This window comes from Prionailurus viverrinus, chromosome A3, assembly GCF_022837055.1.
Source record: "Prionailurus viverrinus isolate Anna chromosome A3, UM_Priviv_1.0, whole genome shotgun sequence".
Taxonomy (NCBI): domain Eukaryota; kingdom Metazoa; phylum Chordata; class Mammalia; order Carnivora; family Felidae; genus Prionailurus; species Prionailurus viverrinus.
In genome coordinates, this window is record NC_062563.1 from 117969061 (window position 1) to 117983125 (window position 14065).

The window sequence follows — 14065 nt, forward strand, 5'->3', positions numbered from 1 at the left end:
CACAGCAAATTTAAGAAAAAATATTCTTGGCAAAACTGTTGGAAGCTTTGCTGTGGCTATTATCACAACTCCATAATTTTGATTTTTAAATATGTTTTTTTTTTTTTTTCTAATTTAACATCTAAATGGCTATTGAATACTTTTGGCCTCAGCCAAGTGCTAGGTGCTACAGCACTTGTAAAATTGCAAGGCAGAGCTGTTTCAATAAGTTCAAGTCTGGGGGCGCCTGGGTGGCGCAGTCGGTTAAGCGTCCGACTTCAGCCAGGTCACGATCTCGCGGTCCGTGAGTTCGAGCCCCGCGTCAGGCTCTGGGCTGATGGCTCAGAGCCTGGAGCCTGTTTCTGATTCTGTGTCTCCCTCTCTCTCTGCCCCTCCCCCGTTCATGCTCTGTCTCTCTCTGTCCCGAAAAATAAATAAACGTTGAAAAAAAAATTAAAAAAAAGAAGTTCAAGTCTGATTAGAAATCCACGCAATTAGGTGGAGAAAAGCAGACACTTTGATGATGAGGTGGTCGGAATAAATGGAAGCTGGGCTGGACAGAACCGTAAGAGTGAGTTGTGACCGCACTCCTGGGAGCACCACTCCTGGGAGCACCCATTTCCTCACTCCGGATGTTAAGACACGAGACACACCTAGGTGCTCTTAGATCCTGGTACACAGAAGCATTCAGTAAAAATTACGTATTCTATTCTTAGACGTTGTTCATAATACATATTTAGGACGGTTCACGAGCGAAGGAAGTATACGGATCTGCCGAGCGTAGTGCTGAATCCGTGGCCCAAACTCACTACATGGCAGCAGCGTTACTGTGTCTTTTTTGCAGGGAGGCGTGTCTTTTCGAGGGAAGAAGAGTCAGACGGTGCCCGGAGAGCCACATTTCACCTCCGGCGATATAACTGAAATGTTAAGATGGTACTGGTAACAGAGACCAGAGGTATTTTTAAACGTGCTTGTGTTCGAGAACAAAATTTGTTAAACAAGCGGGACCTCGATTTTCACATAGCATGGGGTTTATCCGTGTCGAAGTGTTCAATTCCTTCAAAAGGTTCTTTAAAAAAAAAAAAAAAAAAAAATCGAAGCCCGCTGGCCCCCAGCCGTGCCGACGGGTAAGAAACCGGCGGCTGGAAACTGTGGGAGGTGGCTCGGGGCCAGGGCACGGACGGACAGCGGCTGCGACCCCACGGCTCCTGGAAGAGGACGCGCTGACGGGGACCCAAGCGGACCGGGGCGGGCTCCTCCCCAGAGGATCGCGGCCGGCGGCGCGCGGCGTCCCCCGGGGCCTCTCCTCCCCGCGAGCGCGCCAGGGAAGGGCCCGCCGGCGACACGGGGGAGCGCGACGCCGCTCCGCGGTCCCCACAGAGCGACCGAGGAAGGGGCAGCCTCGCGGACTCCGACCTCGTACGCCTCCCGCCCGAGCCCAGGCCCGAGGCGCCGGGAGGGTGTGCTCCCGTCGCGGCGAGGACACCTGAGGAGACTCGCGGGCCGAAGCGTGTGGGGGAAGGGGGCCGGGACGCCGTCCCATCCTCACACCCGGTGGGCGGCGGGGCCGGGGGCGAGAGGGATGGAAGGACCGGGCGCAGCCGCAACTGGAGGGTGGCCGGCGAGGCCCGAAGCCGGAGCGCGAGCGGAAGATACCTGCCAAAACCTGGGGCCTGGGCGTCGGACAGCCTCCCACGGCACGCTTCGAGGCCTCAGGCGGTTGCTCGCCACTCGCTCCGCAGCGGCACTACCCGCTCAGAGACCTCCCGCCAACCGCGAGCGAGGCCGGCGCGGGCCAATCAGCGCACAGAGCCGCCGCCGGGGGCGGGGCCAGGTTGCGCGCGCCGCGTCCCCGACTCTAGCTGGAGCGTTCCAGCTCGAGATCCCGCTGCACCTGCCCGCCGCCCCGCCAGCCTTCTATCAGGCCTTGCTAACCCTCGGGGCCGGACTCTGGCACAAGCCACCACCCTCCCAGATCTCTTCTGGCCTCCGAACTGATCCCCTTTCCCTTGGACGCTCATTGAAGTCTGGCTTGTATCCGAGCCCTGTACCTCGTCTCCAGTTAGATGGAGAAGCCCTGGGGGGCTGGGACTACAGGCCTTCCTTAACTCACTTCCACTTCACAGCACCAAGCGCGATGCCTGCACACAAACACCAGCAGGTACTCGACAAAGAGAGATGTCAATAGTAGGAAGAAAAAGAATCAGAGGTGAACTTTGCAGCAGCAGTTATTATGCCCATACAGTGACTACTAGGCTAAAATAAACAGAGGGACACCCCTTAAACTAAAAAAGAAAGGTGTGAATACCGTGTGGCTCTTTGTGACAAGGGGTCATATTGCACTCTTCCGTTTAATCTACTGTTTTAAGCTGTAAATTCTACAGGAACCTTTTGATTTTGGCCTCCTCCTAGCCCTTGGCCATGTGCCTGAGATGTAGTAGGTGATTAGTAAATGTTGAATTGAGTAAATAAAAGGATTCATCATAGCTTTAAAATGTTTTCCCTCATATCCTTTCCTCTTCACTTCCCTTCTACCTACTGTATAACCTGCTTTCTTCCCCCGTTAACATCTCATGGCCTTTTTTTTTTTTCATGTTACTACAATCTTTCTAAATTTTTATTGAATGCATAATACTCCAGGGTGGATGGACCCTTCTTTCCTGACGGTTCCCTTCTTTCCTCCTTCATTTGACCTGGCACTCTGATATTTGGGTTGCTTCCAGATTTTTCAGCAACCACAATTATTACACTTAAAAAGAATGTGGCCTTGCCTATTTGTGGAACTTCCCAGCAATTAGTTACTCAGCAACCCTGAAGAATGAGTAAGCTAGTTTCCTTCTTTCTTGGGCTCTCACCACAGCAAGATGAGGGCAAAATCACCTTCAGGTAGGAAGACGGTGCAGTCTGGGAACTCATTTTTGCTTACAAATGCCTTCACCTTTCCCCCTTGGCCTTTAAATGGGGGAATGGACCAAGAAGCATCAACTAGTTGTGAAAACCTGTAATATTTACTCCCCTAGGAAAATGACTGCTTTAAACCTCATTCCTCTGGTTTCCCTGGTTGTTCTTTTTTTCCTCAAAATAGCAGAGTTTACTGTGATAACTAGTTTCCAGCCTTGCATAAAGAATGTTTACAAAGACCACATATGTCCACTATATGGAAATCACTGTTACAAATGTGAAGCAAGGAAAGTAGCACAATAATGAATAGCGGCGCTATCCTTCTAGAACTTTCTAGACAGATACAGACACGAATAATTAAAACGAGTTGTGGCACCAGAGATGCATATATAACGCAAAGGCAAAGTACAGTTAGGAGAGGGTACTCCTTAGGATCCCCAAGTCTCCACACAGGAATTTGTTTTCACTTAAGTAAAATTTGTACACAAAAGTCAGCAAATATACATAGATGTTAACAAAGCAAGCTGTTGGGGAAGAAGCTTACCACTTAAGTTTTGGCTTCAAGTTAAGGGTTATGACCAGCAAGGTCTTCATGAGCCTTCTCATTCTTGGGTTTTTGACTATGTTGGGCCCATGACACAGAGGAAAGAAAATGTACTTTAGAGTCACAGGCCTGGTTTGAATTGAAGCTCTTTCACTTTACTGGCTATATGAACGTGGGCAAATTATTTAACTCTGTATGCCTCAGGTAAGTGTAAAGGTGGGATGATACCCTCTGCTTTGTAAGCGTATGGGACAAATTTCATATTGTGGTAAGTTGTTCAGCAGTGGACTGGCACACAGGAGGTGTGTTACCTTCTTTCCTCCTTCATTTGATCTGGCAACTGGCTGATAAGAACTGAATACACATTTAACTAAAGAGCCTTTGCATTATTGCCTACAGTCCTTTTCCTCTTTTCATCCATCCTAATGCATGGCTTTGCTATCTCCTCACTAAAATATTACTGATTGCCCACAGCCTTGACCATTCCCTGTACCGCGTGCATCGCCTCTAGTTTGTCCGCATTCTACCTTGTATCTCCCCACTATTATCCAGTGATTCTTTACTCCATTCTTAGTGACATACTTTTTTCTGAGTATGTCTTAAACTTTCTTTTTTGAGGGGCACCTGCATGGCTCAGTCGGTTAAGCGTCGACTTTGGCTCAGGTCATGATCTCGTGGTTCGGGAGTTCAAGCCCCACGTCAGGCTCTGTGCTGACAGCTTAGAGCCTGGAGCCCTATTTGGATTCTGTCTCTCTGTCCCTCACACACACTCTCTCAAAATAAATAAATATTTTAAAAAAGTAAAAATAAATAAAAGACCCTTTTTAAAAAAACAAAAACTTTCTTCTTTGAGCTGGCATATAATGTGCTCTTTTTTAAACTTCATTTAAATTTTCTACATGATATTCATCCTTTAAGACCCAGCTCAAGGCATCAGTCCATCATCTGAGTACTTAATAAGTGCAGGACTCTGCCATTCTTGAATTCCTGCAGCATTTTCTTTTTTAAAGGTTTAAAAAAAAAATGTTTGGAGAGAGAGAGAGCAAGCAAGCAGGGGAGGGGCAGGGAGAGAGAGAGAGAGAGAGAGAGAGAGAGAGAGAGAGAGAGAAAATCCGAAGTGAAGCAGGCTCTAGGCTCTGAGCTGTCAGCACGGAGTCCAACTCGGGGCTTGCTCACGAACCCTGAAATCATGATCTGAGCCGAAGTAGGACACTTAACCGACTGAGCCACCCAGGTGCCCCCTGCAGCACTTTCTGAAGTTCTGATTTTTGCAATCTGATTAACCAGCTATTTTCTTATACAAAATTTTTTTATTATGTGTACATATAAATACAATTTTACATAAATGGGGTTGCATACATGGTTTAAAAAATGGAATATTTGATATGTACAAAAGAATATATCGTAACATATATGCAGGCAGAGCATAATAAAGCAAAAACTTCAAGAAGCCACTACTAACCAAAAAAGCATGAACCCACCATCCAAGAAATAGAACATAAACAATACTGTTGAGATCCTGTATGCTCTTCAGTGGAAGAGCATACTTTTCTGAAGAGGTGACTTTTGTTTTTCCCATTCCCTTAAGATTCACTGTATCCTTAAATACAGATTGTTTGTAAACTTAATGCTTTGTATTCTTTATAGTTTAAGATTTTAACATGCAAATGCAGGACACTGTAAAGCATTTTCATTGTTGTATGGAATTCTGTTCTATGAATATACTGTAACGTATCACCATGCTCCTCTCACTGGTCATTTTTCACTATGAATGCCATGAGTCTTCTTGTACACAGACTTGGTTGGTTATCAGCTGCTGTGCCTCTGTAAAACCGTGTTAGTTATAGTGAGCATAGGTTCTGATTAGTTGGTGTTGGATTGGTCAGTGCCCATGTTTCAAATATTCAAATACTACTTCTGCTTGTATATGCCCCATGGTGCACACTTTTTTATATGTACTTTTCTTATAAAGGCTTTAAAGTGAAAATGATGGATTTTAGGAATGCTAAATTTATTTCCCAAGTACTTGTACCAAATTAATTATCTATATGCCCAAAGTGGAGCTCAAACTCATGACCCTGTGGTCAAAAGTTGAATGTTCCTCCGACTGAGCCAGCAAAGTGCTCCTAGTTGTACCAATTTTAAGTAAGAGTCCCATTAGTCTACATCTTGCCAAGTTTGTATTTTCGGACTTTTTGTGACTAGATTATCTTTTAAAGTATGTCATAGAGAATACCTTTGGATTTTCTTTTTAGCATCCCTTTTCTGGTAAATTTTCTACTCAACCTCCCAAACCACTTGGGTGCAGGGATATTCATACACTATACACTATATTCATACACTATATTCATACACTATCATCTCTCTTCTTCACCTGCTGGGAGTCCTAAGGGCACTTGACCCAAGTTGAGCCAAATTCTCTTCCTGGAATGTTGCACTAAGACCCAGAATTCAGTGTGGCTGACGGCTCTTTTATATGGAGGCAATAAAAACTGAGAAGTATGAGGATAGAACAATAATCAATCTAACAAGGTATAAGCACTGTATTAGTTTTCTTCACTGTACTTTTTTGTTCCTTACTGAAAATAACCTAAAAAAAATTTTTTTAATGTTTATTTTTGAGAGTGAGACAGAGCATGAGTGGGGGAGGGGAGGAGAGGGAGACAGAATCCAAAGCAGGCTCCAGGCTCCAAGCCATCAGCATACAGCTGGATGTGGGGCTCGAACCCACGAACCATGAAATCGTGACCTGAAGCTGAAGTTGGATGCTTAACCAACTGAGCCACCCAGGCGCCCCTGAAAATAACTTTCTTGATCTTTCCCCATACTTGCTTCTGCCTATGACATAATCCTTATTTGTTAAATTGAGGCAACAGCCTCACCACTTTCAACTTTTGATTCCTAGTTTTAAGTATTCACAAATACTAGGTGACTTTTGCAAGACAAAATGTTACACTACACCACTTTTCTAAAAATGTTTGAAGTGGCTCACAACAAAGGTGACTTGAAGGTCAATTACACAGAGAACCTAGAGGATAGAGAGGGGGAGGGGCAAGAAAATAACCATAAAGATCTTGGAAAGTTTGATTCCGAACAAGAGGCAACTTTCTCTACGTGCCTGTCAGGTGCTAGCTGCGTTTCAAGTAACTAGACACAACTTCTAGCACTTACCAATATTTACCAAATGAAGATTAGTTTTGACCATAAACTATTTATTTTGGTCCCACAGACCCAGATCAATTTTCTCCTGAAATTACTCCAGCATTCTTGTGAAAGACAAAAAGCAGTTCGAGGAGGATAAATGAAAACTGGAACTTTTTTTTTTTTTTTTTGCTAATTTCTCCAAAAGGTCAAGGTGTTTAAACAGTAAGTTTTGAAACTCACTTGCATTCATTAAAAAAAAAAAACATTTGAGTGCTTACTACGTGCCAGGCTCCACTCTAGAAGCTGGAGACACATCCACAGAAAAAAAAGAGAAAGCAATTTCTGCCTGTATGAGCTTACATTCTAGTCACATACAATCAAACTGATTGAAACCCAAAGGCTTCTAAGGGCCAAATACAACAGTCTTGAAGGAATGCCCACTGTACTAAATGGATCTGTACAATTACAGAAGAATTGATTTTCTTCAAAAAATAGAATAGACCACAATTCGTTTCAATCTGTCAGTGAGCATACGGAGTTTAGGGAACTCAGTTGGTTAAAGATTAAGGTACCACACTCAAAACAGGTGTTACTGTACAAATTCTCTTCAGTGGAGTTACCAGTCTCCACCCAGGCATGAGCTACAAAACCTGAGGCCATTATCCTGGAAGGTAGGGACCTGTTTTTAAAACTTCTCACTTTAGTTGTACACTACATAACAGTTCCATGTTAAGAGTTGGGTCTTGGGCTTCTCACGTTTTTCTAAGGTAAGAAAGTAGGTTATTAATTTTCAATTTCATAAATTTCAGTAGTTTTACAAGATCTACCAGAAAATGATTTCTCAAGTGATTCTACCCCTCACCCCTGCCTTCTTAGGAATCCTTACCACACTTGAGAGAGCTAAAGCAACAAAGCTCACAGTTACCCCACAACAGTAGACAGAACAGGTGTGTCTGTCAACAACCTGTCGGGAAGTGGCAGCATTTTCAGAAACTGTGCCAACACCAGCTTGAAAATGATATAGGTGAGGTAGCCGGATATAAAAAGTCGCAACACTTTGCTTTTGTTTCCGAGCTCTTTTTTCCGATAAATATAGTAGAAGGCTTAAGACTTACTTTGAAGTTAGTTGAAAGTAAACATACAGGATTCCTCTGGACTACTCCTTTCCTGTTGTACTGTATTTTGTCTTTGTGACTCTGTCAATATTCAGTGTTTATATATGAATAATCTATGGTAGTTTCACATGTTGAGTTGTGGTGTCACTGTTTTCTGAGGAAGAATTTTGGCCTGTAAATCTGCTGCATTGCTCAAATTAGGCAGCTGCAAACTGAGCACACCCTCTTACTTGGTGATCCCAGGCCTGTCTCCAGAAATAGACCAAGGCTCCCAACTTTTTGCATGTTGTATCAAAGAAATGCTGAATCTGTAAGCTTCAGGCAGTTAGCTTATTCTCCTCCCCCATTCCACTTGTTATCTTCCACCCTACTGACATTCAAAACACGGGTAACAAGATTTTATAACCACATTAGCTGGCAAAGTCCCTAAGAGGAGAAAAGCAAAGATTTATGGCCACTTTTATAAAAATACGGTTTAATAAAACTTGCAACCTGAACAGGAAAGTAAATTACAGTGAGAAATTAAAGAAGTTTATAAGTCAACCAATATAGGAGGTGGTGGCTGAGTAACTAAGTTTTGACTTTTATAATTTCCTAATTAGGGAATTTATTTAGAAATTCTGGAATTCGGGGCCCCTGGGTGGCTCAGTCAGTTGAGCATCTGGTTTCAGCTCAGGTCATGATCTCACGGTTCGTGGATTCAAGCCCCACATTGGGCTCTGTGCTGACAGCTCAGAGCCTGGAGCCTGCTTTGGATTCTGTGTCTCTCTTTGGCTCTGTCCCTCCCTGACTCAACGCTCTGTCTCTCTCCCCCTCTCAAAAATAAACATTAAAAAAAAAAAATTCTGGAATTCAAATATACAGGTAAAATCCAATCTCAACAAATCAAAATTGTTACACTATATCTAAACTTCACTTTTGTTGAAGTAAATTTTAAAGAGACTATAGATAAAACTCTACATGTATACTTGCATGGAATCAGTTTATGTCTTATTTAACTACTGTTCATTTTGCAAGGTATGCTGTCACTTTAAAATATTTTTAACTGCTTTTTAGCTGTTTAAGGAAATTATGAAACACTGAAAACTACCAGCAAAGAAATACAGTATTTCTAAGTGGATGCCCCTGGTCTAGTCAGGTAGGGTCTTCTCAGGCACAGTTCTGATTCAGGGCTGGATTCATAAGGAAATGAGGTTAATGAGGTTAATGCAACCAGGAGCAGAGTAAACTTGACCATTTCCTTCTCTGAACACATTTTCAGCATAAAGATGTGACAGAAAATAATTGGTTCTTTTGGTTCAAGAGTTATGGTTGCCAAGGAGACAAAGGAATAGAACTGCACTTATAAATGAAGATGTTACTTCAGTTCCTTGGCTCAATATAATGCACTTTTTATATTCCTTAGGGACACATCTCAAGATGTTCCTGGCTTTCCCTCATATGAGTTTTCTTTTTGAATGACATATATATCCTCTGAACACTGTTAACACTTCCAATTACCAACCACCTCTTAAGCTTTAAAATTCTTCTTGCTGGCATTTTGACTCAACACTTTGTACAAACCAAACCAGTTTGGATGATCATGATTAAAATTTGTCCACAAACAAAATTAAAACAATGAATTTGTTAAAACTTCAAACACAAGGGGTAGTACATTGCAAATGATTCTTTCCATTCAAGAACTAGCAAAAATTTAACCTAATCCATGTGATCCATCACATTAGCATGTTTGATTTTAAATGTCATGACATTTGGATTAAAGATAAATTTGAATATGGAAATCATTAAAAATCAGAGAGAAAGAATGCTATAAATCAGTGACACTAGAATCCGGGTTATTTTTCTCCTAAGAAATGAAGTTTTATTTATTTGAAGTGGCACTGTTACCAAGTAAGTAATCTTTGTAACACATTGTATGACAGAAACTTGTAATGTGGTTTTAAGACTCCTCAAATAATCTGAATTTATTTTTTTGAGTAATCTCTATACTCAATGTGGGGCTTGAATGCATGACCCTGAGATCAAGAGTCATATGCTCCTCTGACTGAGCCAGCCAGGCATCCTACTGCTCGAGTAATTTTTAAAACATGATAAATTTCCATCCTTTCATTCAGTGACCAATATTACTTTCCTTAATTTACTATTTTTTCATATTCAATACTGACCAGGATGAACTATTATTTTAAAAACATAGTAAGTCAAATTCAAATTTATGTGTTTTGACTAATACAGAGATTAATAAAAGACTGCCTTGTCTCCTGCCAAAGGTTTATTTTTCTAGACTTCCTTCACTATGATTACTTTAAAATTCTATTAGAAACTGCTCACCTTACGTTTCTTTTTTTTTTTTTTTAACGTTTATTCATTTTGGAGACAGAGAGAGACAGAGAATGAACGGGGGAGGGGCAGAGATCGAGGGAGACACAGAATCGGAAACAGGCTCCAGGCTCCGAGCCATCAGCCCAGAGCCTGACGTGGGGCTCGAACTCACGGACCGCGAGATCGTGACCTGGCTGAAGTCGGACGCTTAACCGACTGCGCCACCCAGGCGCCCCTCACCTTACGTTTCAATTAGGATGTTTAAATCACATTACATAAAAGCCTATGTGATCTAACCTAATAGAACACATGCAATACAAGAACACTTTCAGAAAAGAAATCAAATCAGTATATGCAAAAGATACTGAAATCTGTTTGAATAGAATGTGTGTTTAAATGTCTCATTGTAAAGGGAAAAAAAAAAAAAAAAAAAAAAGGAATAAAATGACCAGTCAGGCTTCATATCAATTAGACAACTTTTACTAAATGAGAAAACTACATTTAAAATGTGCTTTAAAACAAAATGGAATTAGAAAAAAAAGACATATGCATTTGAAAGAACTTTGCACTGTGCTGAAAATCAAATCTCTTGCAGAAATACAATACGCCAATTCATAAAATGTAAGTTAACAGAATTCTCAATTTAACATTTTCAAAGACAATATTAAGGTCAAGAATTTCACATCAATGGTAGCACATATAGAAGAAGGGCATTATAAATATGATGTCCATCCCTATGAAGCTTACAAATTTGACAATACTCAATAAAAGCTTTTAGAATCACATCCAAAAGGGTCGCATCCAAAGTATCTCAAATCTGTGTCCTGTAAGTTCTCCTTCTAAAATCCTTATGTTGACTTTTCTACTCCTTGTTAATACTAACCCTTTAAAAAAAGAGAACAGGAAAAGAAATGCTGCAATAAACCCTTGATCATGTACAGAAATTATTGCTACTATAGCTCACTACAAAGCATGTCTATACAATATTGGATGAACTTTGATCATGAAAAATCAGAATAAAAATCTTTAGTGACATAAGCCTTACAATCGTATACAACATTCACATGGCAATATTAGACAGTTAAGCACCCAATAACCATCGTTGACAAAATGTCCCACTGACCAGCATTCATTTAAATACATCCTTCGTACAGAGGGAGGAAAAAAGAGATAGTGTCAGCTTTCCAAGGCTTGTCAAAAAAGGATTCTCATGTTCTGTGGATCTAAAAACAAATAGCAACAACAACAACAACAACAACAACAACAACAATAGCAACAACAAAAAACCCCAAAAAAAAAAAAAAAAAAAAAAACCAATGCAGGTGTGTTACCAGAAAGTTAAGCATGCCAAAAGGTGTTTCGTGCGAATTAAAACCTAAAACCAAGGTACCACATAATCACATTACCAACTAGTTGGGTAATACTATATGAGCCTTATCTTAAAGTTAAATGAAATGCTACTGCACAATAGAGCATCAATAAGTTAAAAATTAGAGTGCACAAATCCAAATCAGTGGCAATTTCTGTATAAAGCAAAATATTCACTATCAGCTGTGAAGTTTGCCCAGTCAAACTGTTTGATTCAATCACTGGATTGGATAGTTGGTCTATTTTTTTTTTAAAATATCATTCTTTAAAATTCCTTTTTCCTGTAATGAGGCATAAGTTTTCTTAGTAAGATTAAACAGGTACATAAGTAAATAAGCGAGGGAAAATAATAGTTGGTGAATGTCTTTAAAGCTCTTCCCACATTTCACTTGTAAAAATGTTCAGGGAAAAAAAAAATTAATATTTGCCATTATTCTAGCAAAAACAAAACAAAACAAACAAAACAAGCCCAAAATAATTAAACGACCAAGCAACACTAAAACCACATTACACAGATGGATCATCATGCTTTCATCTGGTTTAACTATCACATCTAGTTTAACTGGGATGCTTTTCAACTTTAAAAACTGTGATACGTGAAGATGTAACTTTAATGGGTAATTTTGAATTTGAATTTAACTTTGCTGAATATTATAACAGAGTATACTTATTACAATACAGTGTAGCACATCTTTCTATTAGAAAAAAATTTAAGATCCTTTACCCGTCTCCTTAAGTTAAAGGTGTGACATCATAAAGGGTGTCAAATGGCTGGATGGTTTTACAGTGCACACTTATATATTATGAAGTATGTCCTTAACAAATCTGATGGTTTCTTTAGAGAGTTCCTTTCTTCACCTTTTCTTCGGTGGATTAGCTGTTCGAGGTGGAGTGACAGGACGTCCTGAATTCAGTCCACCATACTGGTACTTAGCTTTCTTTTCAGATGGTTTCAATATCTTAAAATAAATAATTTATTAACAGTGTTACTCTTTCAAGTGCAGTAAGTTTAAGAAAATTATTGTTATAATAGCAGGCTTTTCAAAAAATGACATAAATTTTAAAGGTTCAATAAAAGTATGGAAAACAGGAAAGTTCTATGGACAGCTCTCACATTTAAAGTGTGCAGATGACTAAATATTTGAATATTCTTATCATCTGTCAAGCCACTGGTAATTCAAAACCTTAAACACACAAATCCTATCAACTACCCAATCCTTAGATTTAAGTAAAAATTTTTTTTTAAATTAATATATCTCTGTGGTGAGGAAAGAACATTTAGTTTATGAGTCAAAATACCAAGGTTGACTAACAGACACAAGAAAATATACTCAATGTCACTCACTGGGGAAATACAAATCAAAACTATGATGAGATACCACCTCACACCTGTCAGAATGGCTAAATTTAACAACACAGGAAACAACAGGTGTTGGCAAAGATGTGGAGAAAGGGGATCCCTCTTACACTGTGGATGGGAATGCAAACTGGTGCAGTCACTCTGGAAAACAGTATGAAGGTTCCTCACAAAGGTAAAAATAGAACTACCCTATGATCCAGCAATTGCACTACTAGGTATTTACCCAAAGGAACAAATGGAGTACACGTGCACCCTAATGTTTATAGCAGTGCTATCAATAATAGCCAATTTATGCAAAGAGCCCAAATGTCCACTGACTGATGAATGGAACATGCAATGGAATATGACTCAGCCAATCGAAAGAATGAAATCCTGCCATTTGCAATGATGTGGATGGAGCTATAGTGTACTATGCTAAGCGAAATATGTCAGAGGAAGACAAATACCACGTGATTTCACTTGTGTGGAATTTAAGAAACAAAACAGATGAACACAGGGGAAAGAAAAAAAAAAAGGGAGGCAAACCATAAAACAGACTCTTAACTATAGAGAACAAACTGAGGGTTGCCGGAGAGGAGGTGGGCAGGGGGATGAGTTAAACGGGTGATGGATCAGTCACAATGTTTATTCCATAGTATATTTGCTCATCTAGTATCAGTTGTAAACAGAATTGTATTTTCCATTATATCTTCTAACTGCTTGTGGTTTTCATATTTTAAAGCTATTGACATTTGGTTATTAGTAATAAATGCTAATATTTTATTACATTATAAAATATTAGGAGCAAAAAAATAAATGGGTGATGGGTATTAAGGAGGACACTTGTACAAGCACTGGGTGTTATATGTAAGTGATGGATCACTAAATTCTACTCCTGAAACTAAGAATACATTATATGTTAACTAACTAGAATTTAAATAAAAACTTGAAACAATAAAATAATAATAATAATTCTGCCACTATTTACAGGATAGTCACAAACCCTTTAATTTTTATGTGTAGATCTTTAAAAAAATATTTACATATTTTATGTATCGTATCAGTAAAATGTACATGTCGATGATTTAAAAGTATTTACAGTTGTACAATCATTGCTGTAATCTAATTTTAGAGTTTTTGTCAGTCCAAAAAGAAATCTTGCTCCCATAAGCAATCATTCTCCACTACTCTAACTCCCTTCAATTCTGAGGAAAAACTAATTCTTCTCTATTGATCTGTCTTTTCTGGCTATTTCACATAAATGAAATCATACAATATGTGGTCTTCTGTGACTGGCTCCTTTCACTGAAATCATGTTTTTGAGGTTCATTTATGCTGTAGTATGTATCAGTACTT

At 39.9% G+C, this 14065-nt stretch overlaps 2 protein-coding genes across 9 annotated transcripts in view; both read right to left on the reverse strand.

The window, feature by feature from the left end:
* SPDYA (speedy/RINGO cell cycle regulator family member A) overlaps window positions 1-2128 on the reverse strand; it is a 37879-nt gene extending 35751 nt beyond the window's left edge. Inside the window, exon 1 of one of the 7 annotated variants that reach the window (XM_047851427.1) lies at window positions 1636-2122. The gene's annotated coding sequence lies outside the window, so the exon portion shown is untranslated. Of the gene's footprint in view, window positions 1-632; window positions 753-788; window positions 859-1635 lie in introns of those variants that run through there. The other 6 variants (XM_047851431.1, XM_047851434.1, XM_047851429.1 and 3 more) reach the window with 6 other exon arrangements.
* An 8338-nt stretch (window positions 2129-10466) lies between these two features.
* PPP1CB (protein phosphatase 1 catalytic subunit beta) overlaps window positions 10467-14065 on the reverse strand; it is a 43877-nt gene continuing 40278 nt past the window's right edge. For both annotated transcript variants that reach the window (XM_047851435.1, XM_047851436.1), the window contains exon 9: window positions 10467-12329. In XM_047851435.1, coding sequence (XP_047707391.1) covers window positions 12225-12329 — 105 coding nt within the window. In that variant the 3' untranslated portion in view covers window positions 10467-12224. The remainder of the gene's footprint in view (window positions 12330-14065) is intronic.